Source organism: Thermobia domestica, chromosome 8, assembly GCF_964235325.1.
Source record: "Thermobia domestica chromosome 8, izTheDome1.hap1.1, whole genome shotgun sequence".
Lineage (NCBI taxonomy): Eukaryota > Metazoa > Arthropoda > Insecta > Zygentoma > Lepismatidae > Thermobia > Thermobia domestica.
In genome coordinates, this window is record NC_137461.1 from 174785858 (window position 1) to 174801092 (window position 15235).

A 15235-nucleotide genomic window follows, 5' to 3' on the forward strand; every position below is an offset into this window, starting at 1 on the left:
ATTTAACACACCTTAAAGAAATTTTTCTTGCTCTTATATAACCAGATTCGCATTGTCCAATGTTTGAGCCAATTCGTGTCCTATTGATATCATTGCTGAACCGCTCAAGCGTGTGTTAGACATGGAAGAACGTAGATAGGTTTTAATAAGCTAGAGTTAATAAGCTAAATTTCTTTCTCCACTTGTCATTGTTACTGGTCAGGTTAACAAATTCCTAACTGCAACACCGACATTGGGAGCAAAGTCATGTTCCTTAATTAATTTTAATGTCTCTTTCGGTGAACTTTCACAGGCTTAATTATAGTGGATAACATTTTCAGTTCGTCTTTCAAATCACTGGAGTTAATATCTTTCGATTCTTCATATGTTAAAATGCTGGTAAGCTTAGTACACTTTTCATACAAAAAGTTCAGGAGGTATATCTTTACGATTACTTACATCGTAAAGAAATTCGAATTACTCGCTGTGATGTTTAAGTTGCCCAGATCTTTCTCTTAAAGCTAACACAATCATGTCTAGAACTTTGTAATAAAAATCGAGTTTGTATCTTATTTGTGGATCTTTAATAGCTTCATCCTCTAACTTGTACTGAAATTATCTCTTCTTTTGACTTCGAACTTACACTGTATTACTTATCCGTGGTTCATCCATATCTAATGCTGATGCCAACTCCATCGCATCAATGAAGTAAGATTGAAACTTTCCATCATTTCTGCTGTCTCAAAGTAATTACGCATATATACATTCAAGAAACCCGACTGCATCCAACACATGAGAATCAATGTTTGGAGACTTTTGCTTACTATGTTTATGTGGAGTAACAAGTAATTCCAGGTATAACGAGTGAGCAAAGGAAAGTAAAGTCACGCAACTGGTTTTCTACTATACGCAGAGCATCATGGGCGACCATTCTATCTGTTCTATTGTCGTTACTTATTTGGAGTAAGGTATCATAAACCTTCCCTATTTGATATGTAAATAGAGTCAGAGCCCATTGTACTGATTAATGGTTTTAAGAGTGAGACTGCTATGTTCCTTTAGTATGCCCCAACGTTGAACTAACGCAGAAAAGGTCATAAACTTTTTTAACTATGCCCCAACGTTGAACTAACGCAGAAAAAGGTCATAAACATTTTTAACTATACAAAAAAATAAACTGCGTACCGAGATGCTGTATTTGCATTGCTAACGACAAGGTTTTGAATGACTACTGCAAGAAACATAGAAGGCTCGGGGAATTATTTCTAAAATTCTCTTCTGAGTACCTGAATGTTTGCCTTTCATATTGGAACCATTGTCATAACCTTGGCCTCTCATGTTTTCTACCAGTTTCAGAGAATTACCGTTATTACTTGTGTAAAATTTATCTCATGTTCTGCATAACGGTAGATATTCTTCACCTAAAAACTTTACTATTGCAACTAGTCGTTCTATTACGTTCTTTCAATGTTGTGCTTCGGCATTTAACATTTTCTGGTGTTTTGCATCAATTGTAAGACCACCCCTAAGTCTTATTGAAAGCTTCGTCCATCTTTCCGACACAAGGTGAAGAGGAGACCTATCATGACTAGCCAAAGCTTCAGAAATGTGGCACCAATGGTTATAGCCATCAATTGTGAAATATATTTTACTTGTGGAAAATAATTTGCAACAAAAATAAAAAACAACATTCTTACTTTTTAAATAAACTAACCACTTTCTGAACACAGATTCGCCATTACATAATGTGTACTTGAAACAGTTTCCTGTGAACCGACGGTTGAAATTATCTCTACGACACTCGTCAAACTTGGTTAATTGCTCTGGAGGACCTCTTTTGACTAGGGAGTTCTAATATTCGGAATAATCAATTTGTAAATTGGTTAGAAACTCGCTGTTAGAACCTAAAAGTCTAGATGCTGTAGGCTAGAAAGACCTGTCTCAAGTGGGAGTGTACCTTTTGCATACTTGGAGCGTTAGAACATTGCTGAATAGAAAAAAATGTAAAAGATAGCTTGGGAATCTTATCCTCTCTGCAAGGGAAAAATTGAATGAGATACCTGTGGCTAGTAGTTTGATAATTGAAAATAAGGGGGAATGCTCTGAATTTAATGAGTATTTTCCTGAAGGTGAGTGAAGTAAGTTCAATTACATTCTCAGGTAAACACAATTTTATTTTTCCATGTGGATCTCTTACGAAGCATTATATTTTGAAAGTATTCTTTTCTTTCCTAAAGTTTGCCCCTCGGGCCGGCCTTGCTTGTGGATTATTTCACTAAATTTGTTTTAAATCAAATTTGTTTGAAGTAAGCAAATGTACTAAAATGGCACGTGCCAAAATGGCCGAATTTGCCTGTTTGAAATATAATTGTTTATCACGCTGTAAATGTAACAAGAAAGGATAAGCGGCACATGGATATATTAAAATTGAAAAAGCGGGTATTAACATTGACACAAATAGTAAAATTGTCAAAGGTAATGAATTATAAATAATGAAAATCGAATAAAAATTGAGAGCAACGTTCCCCAATACTTAGTGTTTGCAGCGCCATTTCTTATCCGGAATGTAATTCTTTCTGTTTCTAAAACGCACTCTACTACTGCTACCGCCAAAACGCACTGTTTTTTCTTCTTTTTTTACTGTCGTCTGCACACCGAGTTACGGAGATTGAAACTCAGTCTCCTCAGAACTCTACAGTAGGAAAGAACTTCGTCTGCATATCTGTTGAATTACATTCCAATCATAAAGTGATGTAGAATATGACTATAATGTATCAATTGTACTATGTATTGTTTTCTAGAAAGGTAAAAATATAGATCTACATTAAATTTTCAAAAATAGTACTAAAGTTCCTTTTTTTGTAGGTACCGAATCTAGAGGTGGAGAGAGAATTTTAGCATACGGTTCCGTAAGCTGAGAAGTTTTAACAACCCGTTCGCTTGAGTACGCGCCTTTGGCGGGGGAGACCCGGGTTCGATTCCCGGCGGGAGCTCATGTGGTTCGGATTCCACGTTAATCAGTAGTCCACGTCCCATATAACCTCGCTGGTGAAAGGGACGTTAAAATCAACTCAATCGTTCGCTTGAACTGGTTGATTGGCATCACTGATAATATCTAGTGTCCAACACTGTTCTTCCTTCGTTTTAAGAACTAGCAGTATTTTTTGTTCACGAGCGATTAACAACACTTTCGCCAAGTTTATATCAAGTGTATACTAATTTTTCATGTAAATTAAGAGCTATGTACTTAGTTACATACTTACGCAAGGAATAGACCCTACAGCCCGACTCCCACACCGAAGACTGATATTAATGTATCAGGCTCCTTCCGACTTAATTTTCCCCGGATATTCAAACTTCTGTTGCCCGTTACCACAATTCAGAACGTAATTTGAAGACTGATGGAGATGTACAGTAAGGGATACTTCTGGATGGTACACCCATATGAAAATATACGGCAAAAGTGTGCCATCCAGTAGTATCCCTTACTGTATTAAAGTAGGAAGTGGGTCTTAGTGTCGCTAAAATTATCCAGATGAGCTTGATATCTTTTCATACGTTGCAACGCTTTTGCTACGTTATAATATGAGCCTTCTACTACTGCGCTGTGGCCATGGTACGCCTTAGTGTTGAAATTATATATATTTTGCTTATTTGTACCGGAAATTAGGCAATACTGTAATGTAAAATCAAGTTAGATTTTGATATTAACGTAATTAATTCTTTAATTTAATCGAACCCTTTAATTAATTTAAATTAAGAAATGTAAATTAGGTTACATAAATATGCAACCTTGGTTTTAGATTAAGAATATATATGTATATATTCTTAATCTAATATATACATATTAGGTCTAATATATACATATTAAGAATTTGTATGTATAATTACGTAAAGTGTATATCTGTAGTTTCTGAATAATGAGATATAATAATTTTCTTATATACGTAGGTGGAAACATTTCTCGCGTGGTTTACGGTATCTAGAAGTTGTCCTCTTTTGCTGAAATTAGGTAAACTCATATTATCCGCTGGCGTGTATAAAGTGTATTAGGTAAACTCGTGTATAGGGTTCTCAGTAGAACTGAAATTAAACTTAAATTGTCGTCTAGGCTCTCACTGTAGAGATGAGAATTGTTTAGAGGATTCTGAATGGAGAACCGACCTGTTAATTTTGAATTCTGATCGTAGATTGGTTATAAATAATTTCTTGCTCTTTGTTTTGAGTATTTAGTTTAGTCGGTAATGATTAAAAATTCGATTAGGCTAGGGAACACTTTAATTTATAGCCTTATGTAATTTAGAAGTAATTTTCAGAGTATTTTTCGATATTCACTAATGACTAGGTCGTGTACATACGAGAAATGTTTTGTAGTCATTGGAGTTAGGAGAATTAATTGAAGTTTATGAGTTTTTTCTTGATTCCTAAAGGAGGAAGTCGGTATTAGAGATTATGGTAATTGAAGATGAAAAGTCTTCATAGAGCATTCTTAAGTTAAGTAATTAGAATTCTAAAAGGGGATTCTATGATATACATGACGCTTAGTCTTGAAATATAGACAAATAAACGATAGAGTGTAACTACTATTATAAACTTCCCTAGGATCCAAAATACAAATCCACAAAAACCTTACACTTGCCCTTGTGAATTAGCTAGAAATATCTTAGTGGAACATACTCTAAATAACATGAGTTTCACGCCAGCGAATTAGGCGATGCACACTACAACTGACTGGTAGAGCGGATAGGAGCAAATTAAGCAATGACCTAACAGCTTGAAAATGAACGCGAGTCAGTTATTTCCGCAGATCTAACCCTAATTATTGAAAGATACATTAATTAGAAGAGGATTCCATTGACTAAGATCTTAGTTAGAAACATTAAGTTTCGCCAGGGAGAATATTTAACATAAACCATCTATTTTTTCCTTATGTCAGTCAATAAACTAAACTTACTAAGTAAGACTATGATTTCTGTAGTTTTAAAAATCGTCCCGGAACCTGTTAATAGTTGTTTAGTTAAGATTCTTTAATTTACCGTAGACAAATTAATGTATTAATTGTAGACTCAAGTCATAATTTCCAACCTTCCTTCTCGATAAGTGAAAGATCAAAGAGAAAGAAAGATACCTTCTTTTTAGGTTATAACCGCCACCAGGTTATAGAAGTATTTTTGTGGACACTATATTTCGTAAAGACAGTGACTATATTTTCGATTTATACTTTATTCTGCGGCGCAAATCAGTTCTCTCTTCCGTGGGAATTGCTTCTTTCCCACACAACTGGACAAAGAAGTTTTTCATCGTTTTCTCATATATATATTTAAAACATTGCTTTTAGTGAGAACATTTCAGTTAGTAACGAGCCATTTTAGTGTTTCTCCCTGACTTATTATTATGCACAGTATATATTCTGCAGTTATTTGGAACTAAATTAAGTGTCTTCTTTAATCGCTTATGGAAATATTGCAGTAGTTTAGAGAAATACTGGCTGATCAGATGTTCAAGTGACCACTGCACTGGGAGTTTGACTCCGGTATTGTACGTAGCCATCACGCCCGTTGCGTCCGGAACCAAGTATGATTTTGTGTTAAGGGGCACAAGCTATTAGCCGGTGAAGGACTTTTTCTTACGGCTAGCCCCCAACTAGTAAAGTCCCAGGTTTTCAAACCTTGTGCGCTAAAAAGTTATACACGCGCCCTCCAACATCAGCATTCTACTTTCTTTTTTTTTTTTTTATTTGCTGAACACTCATCTTTACGCTTCAGGATTGTTTGGCGCAGCAACTGGATCCAGGCAACTTTTCCCCCAGTGCTAATGCCCGAAGTGCGTCTATGGTGTGAGAGAAGCATTTGCAGTGAAATCTAAATTATAATCTTAAATCTATATATATAAAAGGCTACAGTGCATTAGAAAGGCAAAGTGTGATTTTAGTGATGCAAATTATTATACATATTCTGTGTTCAGTGTTGTGTTCATTCCTCTTCGCTATTTTTTTTATATATGATAGTATTTTAATAAATAAGTATAGTGTTATTTAATCCAGTGTGTTTTCGTTGTCTGTGTGAGTGATGTTTGTGTGCGTTATGGTCTGGATGACCGTCTGATCGTCCGTGAGGTTTTCGAGACCAGACACCCGAACCTCTCGGCGGCTAATGCTCGTCTCATCATTGAGATCGACGAGCGATTTGGAAACAATTTGTAATCCTTCTTGGAGAGGTCCTTCATCGTCCTATCCAGGTAAGTTCAGGTATCAGGAAAATACTTATTGGTAGGACCACGAACCATAAACAGCAACCAGATTACACGGAGTGGTTACAAGGTAAAATCCAGTCCCTTTCGCCTCATAATTAGTTGTTTTATCCATTGCCACGATAGTACAGTGGGAGGTAAAGGAAAGCGGAGAAGGACCGTTTGGCTACTACAGGGTCTCTCTCTTTTTTTTTTTTTTTTTTTTTAAACAGAAGGTAGCGGTATTCTGGATTTCGGTGGAATTGCTTGAAATCATGACATGTTGTAGATATTGTGATTTTAAGAAAAGGTGTTAATGGACGCAACCATTAATCACTGACCGTTTGGTAACTACTAGACCAAACGGGCTGAAGGCAACAGTATTCTGGAATTTAATGGAATTGCTTGAAACCGTGATATGTTGAAGATATTGTAATCCTGAAAATAGTCTCATCAGACGCAGCCACCAACCAAGGACCGTTTGGCCACTACACGGCCTCTTTCTTGAAAACAGTTTATAGATGAATTCATATATCTATAAACTCCTACTACTACAAAAAGATAAACAAATAGATAAATTCATCATTCACAGCACATATTGTAATTTATGAAGTCTGTCGTTCACATCCCGAGGCTGTGAATTATCATAGAAATGAAGATATCTCCATACCGATTTACTGACATTACGTCAGCTACAAGTTTAAATCGTAAAACTTCATCATAAGACCAACGCTGTTGTGTTCCTTTCCATTTTGATTCGCATACAGATTGGTCTGAAACAATATCATTTACAACGTCATCTCTAAACAACTGCTAAAACCAATAAATTTATTCTTTTTCTGTAATATTTACATTGTTATTTTTAAGAAATGGAGAAACATTTTGAGAAAACTTATAGTCACATTTTGATCACCTCAATTTTGCTTGTTCTCGTCTTTGGTTGCATCTAGCCAGAGAAGGATCTTCAATTTCTTTTTGTTCATTCGCTTATGCTGATTCACTTCCGTCATCCTCAATATACTAACATATATTCATGGCAGTTTGTGAGTACATGTTCCTGATCGCAGGAAAGATGGTCTTTTTCGGAGGTGTTATGAACATACCAATTTTGTCTGCCACAAGGTATTGGAGTCAAGTATAGTGACACCAACTGGAAATCAGAACGCAGATTTCACACATATATAAGTAAGAAGTCTTGAAGAGGCTTATTAGTTGCCATAGAGGCTAGAATTATATTTTTGTAAGTGGCAAGCACCATTTCTTGTAAAACCAATTATATCTTCAATAGATGCATGAAGTCCACTACAGTGGAGAGATAATTGTAGACACATGTGCTTCAAATGCATGCTGTCCACTACATGGAACATGTCTGTTTGGATTATTTCTGTAGATACAAGAAGAAAACCTGATATCATGATGTCAGCTTGTTTCAGACATTATAACAAAGAAAAGAAAAAAATATCACTTGGTTGGCACACCTCCGTAGAATATATCAGCATATATCTCAGAAGAACTCGCCACACTTCTTTCTTGCCTGTTTCAAGTATGCACCGATAACGTCACACCCGTGTTTTCAGAGTTTCACGCTAGGTGCCAAAAAATTTCAGAGCGTCATGGCACCCAGATAACTTCTATTCAAAGAGGATGCACTTGGGTTGCGGGTAGAGAGTTCCGACAGAACACAATCGTAACCAATATGCAGTGTCCACTCCAGTGGACGTTATGCACGAAAGGGTTAATGGTTGTGCCCCCTAACACCTTTTCTCAGGATCACAATATATACAACACATCACAGTTTCAGTCATTTCCACCGAAATCCACAACATCACCATCTTCGGTTGCTTTCAAAAAAGTGGTCTCTTAGTGACCAAACGGTCAGTGAGTGGTGGTTGTGACCATTAAGATTTTTCCTCAGAGTCACAATATCTACGACATTTCACGGTTTAAAGCAATTCCACCGAAATCCAGAATACCGCTACCTTCTGTTTCCGAAAAAGCGACCCTGTAGTGACCAAACGGTCAGTGATTGATGGTTGTGCCTATTAACTTTTTCTCAGGATCACAACATCTAGAACATATCACAGCTTCTATCATTTTCATCCAAATCCAGAATATCTCTACCTTCTGCTGTTTTCAAGAAAGTGGCCCTGTAGTGGCCAAATGATCAGTGATCGGTAGTTATGCCCATTAGGATATTTTCTCAGGATCACAATATCTATAATATATCACGGTTTTAGTCATTTTTACCGAAATCCAGACTGCCGTTATCACGATCAGGGGTTTGTGATTGTGCCACTTGAATTTTTTTCTTAGGAACAGAATATCTACAATACAGTATATATATCACGGTTTCAAGCAATTCCACCGAAATCCAATTTCCGTGAGGATTGTGCGGTGTCCTTTGTCATTTCGAAAGGGGGCATACATCCTGCAACCCTTTTCTCGCAAAACACGCATTTCCAAATTTGAAGTCATCTTTGCATCAGCAGAGTTTCGTTTCTTTAATGTGGCCCTTTTAATCAAGGGGATCCTTCTTTTGAAAAGGGACCCTTTGCCCCCTTAACCTATTTTTCCGAAAGAAACCAATAAATACGTGTCGATTTATTTTGGCTCTAGTATATATGTCCCAAGTTTGAAGAAAATCGGAAGAAGTGAGACCCTTGTGAAGCTACCCATTTTACACTTTCATTTTTTGGACTCGACGGGTTTTTGCCCCAAAGTCTTCAATTGTGGTAAGCTTAATTGTTCGTGGAGTCAAGTATCACAGGTGAGATCTGCAGAGAGATATATAACTCTCCTATTGTTATTTCACTTCTTGCATCTTATACATCATCATCATAGGTATTCTGCCCTTACTGGGAGGTCACTTGCAGCAGCTGAGAAGCTTCCATGCTACACGGTCCTCCGCTAACCTCTTCGTCTTCACGAATTATCTTTCTGTTTTTATATCATTCATTAATTGTAGTCTCCTTCGCCCTCTGCCTCTGTTTCCCGCCACCATACCCTCTATGACCTCTCTCATGATACGATTTTTTCTTAGGCAATGACCCAACCAGTTTCTCTTCCTCTTTTTAACAATATCTAAAAGTGTTCTTTTCTCCCCCACCATTTCTAACACCCACTCATTCGTTTTCCGCTCGACCCAAATAATTCTTACCATCCTTCTCCACACCCACATTTCGAATGCTTCCAGTCATTTTTCATCACTTTTAAGTAATGTCCACGTTTCCGCCCCATACAGTACACCACACGAAGCATTTTATTAGTCTTTTTCTCAACTCTCTATTCAAGGTCCCACAAAACAGACTTTTCTTCCTCCTAAAGGCTTCTTTCGCCATTCCTATCCTTGCTTTTATTTCACGTTCGCACATCGTCATTACTAAGAAAACTACCCAGATATTGAAAACTATTCACTTGTTCTATTTGCTCCCCACCCACTTTTATATTTGACACACCTCTTCGTTCCAATCACCATGGTTTTTGTTTTTCTAACATTATTTTCATCTATTCTTCAAAGCCCATCCTCAGGTTTTCTAACATTTTATAGATTTCCTTTTCAGATTCTGCAACAAGCGCCATATCGTCTGCAAATCTTATGCATCTAATCATTCTATCTGTACCGAAATGCCGTCATCATAATGTAAACTCTTTTTACTATCTCTTCTAGATAGACATTAGTGTTGGCGAGAGACAGCACCTTGTCGGATTCCCTTTCCAATTGCACTCTCTTCCGTCAGTTCTTCCCCTATCCTAACACTTACTTGTTGGTTCATGTATAAGTGTCTTCGATGTTTCCATTCCAACCATGTCTTCTTTAGAATTCCCAACAACAATTCCCAATTCACGCGGTCAAAAGCCTTTTCTAGATCGATAAATACAACATACACCTCTTTCCCTTTTTCTATAAATCTTTCACCGATCGCCCTTAATAATCCAATAGCATCTCTTGTGCCCTTTCCTCTTCTGAACCCGAACTGCTTCTCCTTAACTTCATTTGTTCTTCCATATAACCTTCTGTTCAGTATTCGGAGCACAATTTTAGCTGCATGAGATATGAGACTAATAGTTTCATAATCCTCACATCTCTTTGGGTTCGATTTCTTAGCCATCGGTATCATGATCGTCTGCAGGAATTCTTTTGGCCACTCCCGTCTCATGTATTCCATTGCATAGTCGGAACAATTCTTTCTTTCCCTTGTCTCCTATATTTTTAATGAATTCGATTGGTATATTATTGGCGATTTCCTTTCTATTCCTAATCTCGGATATAGCCTTTTCAGACTCATTCGAATAATACTAAATCCTTTATCATCCTCGCCTACTTCATCTTGTACTTCAACATTTAGGCTACACGGTCTCTCCCTACTCTCATGTAAGTCTTCCACGTATTCTTTCCATCTTTCTATGACTTTATTTATGTCGCTGACTACCTTCCCATTTTTATTTCATACTGCCATCGTAATACACCCTTGTTTCCCCCGAAATTCCACAGATTTCACCTCCTTATACATTTCCTCATATTTCCCAACTCTTTCTAATTCTTCTATGTCCTCGCATTTTCTTTTGTAAAACTCTTCCCTTGCTCTGTCGGCTTCTCTCCGTAACATATTCAACTTTTTGTACCTCTTTCTGCACTCTTTTGTATCAACCTGTTTCCACATGTTTCTTTCCCTCGTTTTCTGCAACACCTGCTCTGTAACCCATGGTTTCTTAGCCGTTTTGTGTTTGCGGTAACCTACTGCTTCTTCTGCTGTAAGCAAAGTTTAATGTATTCCCACTGTGCGTTACTATCTGCGCCTATTCTTTTCTGGTTTGATTTTCTTCGAATTTTTCAACGAAAAGTTTTCTTATTTCCTCGTTTTTCAACTTTTCAGTATTCAACACTTTGTTACCTACTTTTCTTCTGTCTACATTTTACACTTGAATATCTACTTCGGCCAGCACAAGATTATGATCAGAGAAAATATCAACCCCAGGAAGGGTCTTCGCGTTCTTGAAGCTATTCCGGTACCTGTCCTGAATCATAACATAGTCTATTTAATATCTTCCACCGTCTGTTGGTGATTTCCATGTATATGTTCTTCTCTTGTGCTGATTGAACCAAGTGTTCCCAATTACTAGTGAATTCTGTCTACAGAAATTCACTAGTCCCTCTCCCCTTTCATTTCTTTCGCCTAAACTATATTTCCCTACGATACTACCTTCCTGTTTTTCTTCCACAACTCCATTGAAATCTCCCATTACGATTACGCATGCACCCCTCTTCTCCCTATCTATAATTTCTTCTATTTTCTCATAATTTTCGTCTACTTCTTCAGTTGCATGCGAAGTCGTCGGTGCATATGTCTGGTCTGTATCACCACTAGATCCTTCCTTTTCCCTTTAAGTCTTAACATCATGGCCAAACATTAAGAATATGTTCTCTACGCGTCACTCCAACACCTTCCAAATTACTCTCTAGTAGTCGTATTCTTCTTAGCGTATTGGTAAGGAAGTAACTTCTTACTTTCTGAATGTTCACTTCATACTGTTGGCAGTTCGAGTCTTACCCAATCCATTCGACAATGTTTATAGTACCTTTTCGTAATACAAACCATTCTCTTTATTGATGTAGATTAACAAATGCCGATAAATATTGTAGAAAGTAGCTAGGTATGTGTAATGTTTAATTTTTCAGCCGTCGAGCTGGAAAGAACGAGTAATTGTTACGTTCTTTTCAATTTCAGATCTTATTTTATCCATAGACACACACTGTAAATTATTTGTGATTCGTATTTTATGTCGGTTTCGTGGCACAGCACGTAGTGTTTCGGTTTACGAGTACGAGGGTCGCGGTTTCGAATCACTTCTACTTCATTTCTACTTTTTAAAATATTATAATTTAATATTTTTCTAAATGTTGCCAGTAGATGTTCGTCTGCAAATATGCCTTGTTTTAAACACACAGACAATTGAGAATAGACGTAAAGGAGATAGGAGATAATACCTGTTTCCTTTTTTATAGTATTTTTTAAAACTCATCATAATGTAAACAAATCACGCATATAGGCAATTTAACATATTTTGGGTGCAATAATTTTTTGGTTGATTGGCGTATCCCCGCATCTCTGCAGTTAGTGAGCCCTCGTGGTGTAATTTTCAAAACAGAAGTGCGGCCACCGTTGATCGTCGCTGCGGGGTAGCCAATATTTGGGGACATGTCGCTCCCATCGGTGGTCCTCCGACGCGTGTCCAAAATAAATGGCGCGTATATTGTAATTTAATTTTTTTTTCGGAATAACTTTGTTTTTGTTGTTGTTTTTTTGAGTGTATAATTAAACTATTATATGTATTAGTGATTATTATACAGTCTATTGTCATAACTTCGGAGACATCAGGACATCAGCTAAGTTAGAATTAGTACTAATTAATACTAACTTGACAAAGTAGATTGCTTTCCTTCATTTTGTTATAAAAATATATATTTGAGTTAAAAATCTACTATGAAGAACTGAAGAATTTTTTCTAACCCTAAACTACATTTATACGAATGAGAAAATTAGCAACCATTAAAGCATTTATTATTTTTCATTTTAGGGATCTCCTGGTATTCCTGGTCCACCGGGACCCAAAGGACAGCAAGGTTACCCTGGAATGGAAGGATTACCGGGCCCGAAAGGAGAGAAGGGAGAACCTGGTCCTCAAGGCCCACGGGGTCCCAAAGGCGATCGAGTAAGTAAATTGCTTAACTATTACATTTATTTACAGTGTATCTGTAATGCATTTAAGATTTTGAGTTTTATCGAAGATTGAAATCGAGGAGATAGATTGAGTAGTTACTTATATTTTTATATTGCGTGGTTAAAATAAATTAGAAATATAAAGAATATCTGTATGCTCTTCAGAGTTTAAAGAGTAGGGTAGTGTTCGGAATAGAAGTGTAAAAATATGCATATATACAAGTCCTTAAAGTATGTAAATGTAAAGGAGGACATGCTTAGATCCTTTTTGTCCGCATCTGCTAGAATAACCCTAACGGTCGACAGGCTTGAGCTATGATAGATAACAATAGGTGCTATATTAATCTGTAGAGAAGTTTTTTTTTTATATAGTATCCACTTCTTGTCCCGTGAACTTCGAAAGAGTTTTTACCTGGGGAATGAAACGTGTGGCATGAATGTGGATTTTACACGAAGAAAGTGCAATCTTTGGTATATATTTCTGAAAAAGAAAGATACGCCGCATAACTAAGGACACGTGGGAAGGTTACTTATAAAAACAAAAGCCTTTGTGGAAATCCTTTAAAACCGAAATATTAAATTTGAATCACTTCCGTTTCTGGTAGTGTTCGGGGTGGTATGGTATGTTACCATGGGACGCTGAATAGTTTGTTTTAAAAACTCTTCTTCCCATATGTTACTTTTGTTTTTTGCGATAAACGTTGGTTCAAATTATTCATTTCCGGTTTGAATAGAAATTTAACGAAGGTGATGGAACATATCCTTCGGACGCCGAATCGATTTAAAAAAACTGATCTCGAAATCTCTTATTTTTCTTTCTTTTTTCTTTTTTCGTTTTTGCTTTGCGCGCTGGTCTTACGACTAGTTTCAGTGTCTTTGTTGTGCGAGTTTCCGGATCCGATTATTGATCTGACAGGATTGAAGGTTTTGATTTGATTTGGTTTTTAATTTATCGCCTCGTTTAGCAGCAAACCAATATGAGACATGGACCTACAGTTTAATGTGGGATCCGAACCATATGAGCTCCTGCCGGAAATCGAATCCGCATCTTCCACGCCAAAGGTGCGTACACTAACCTTAGCCACAAGGGAGCTCGAGAGCATTGAAGGAATTACAATTGTTCGGATTCCACCTTAAATTTTAGGTCCACGTCTTTCATAAGCCTCGGTGCTGGAAAGGAACAAACAAATAGTGAAATTATATTTGTCACCTTCCAACTTGGACACAAAGGCCTGTATGATGGATACACCGAGTCCGAATCCCACAAAACTTTATAACTCTTTTTAATTAACATATGTTGTATCTGCATTAGGAGTGCAGTCACGGTGATGCACTCGGCACGGATTCCCTAGAATAATTCGACTTGATACCCCTCAAAAAGTGTGGATGTGTGCCTGTAGTGTTGTAGGCAAATGTGGTTTAGGCGAAAGAAATGAAAGGGGAAATGGCTCGATTAAATTCTGTAAACAGAACTGAATTGTAATTTGGAGCACGTGGTTCAATCAGCACAAGACAAGAAGATATACATGGAAATCCTCTATAGACGGCGGAAGATATCAAATGGACTATTTATGATTTAGGAAAGGTATCGGAATAGCTTGAAGAATGCAAAGACTCTTCCCGGTGTTGACATTTTCTCTGATCATAACCTTCTGATGGCCAAAGTGTATATTCAACTGTAAAATGTAGGCAAAAGAAATAGGTAACAAGATGTTGAATACTGGAAAGTTGAAAAACGAGGGAGTAAAAAACCTTTTCGTTGAGAAATTCGAAGAAAAATAGTCAAACGAAGAAAGGAGAGGCAGGTAATAACAGATGGTTGAAACATATTAAACTTTGCATACAGCAGGCTGCAGAAAAAGCAGTAGGTTACCGGGGACACAAAACGGCTGAGAAATCATGGGATACAGAGCAGATGTTGCAGAAAATGATGGAAAGGAAGACTTAGAAACAAGTTGATACAGAAGAGGCAGAAAAATGTACATGAAATTAAACAACAAGTTGCGAAAGGTGACAGACAGAACAAGGGGTGAGGTTTAAAAAAGAAAATCCGGGAACTTAGAATTAAGAGTCGGGAGATATGAGGAAATGTACATGGTGAAATCTATGGAACTTCGTTTATATAAGGGGGTATTACGATGGCAGTAGAAAATAAAAACGGATAGTTGGTCTTAGGAAGATGGAAAGAATATGATGAAGATCTATATGAAAGTAGGAATAGACCATGTGGCCTAGATATTGAAGTAGAAAATGAAGTGGGCAAAGATGATAAGGGTGAGTCTCTTCAGGGAGATATTCTTCAGGGTGAG

At 37.0% G+C, this 15235-nt stretch overlaps 1 protein-coding gene across 1 annotated transcript in view; it reads left to right on the forward strand.

The window, feature by feature from the left end:
* Positions 1-15235, forward strand: part of LOC145693356 (uncharacterized) — a 1437468-nt gene that overhangs the window by 118063 nt on the left and 1304170 nt on the right. Inside the window, exon 4 of the mRNA XM_081769283.1 lies at positions 12784-12918. Within this exon, the coding sequence (XP_081625409.1) occupies positions 12784-12918 (135 nt within the window). The remainder of the gene's footprint in view (positions 1-12783; positions 12919-15235) is intronic.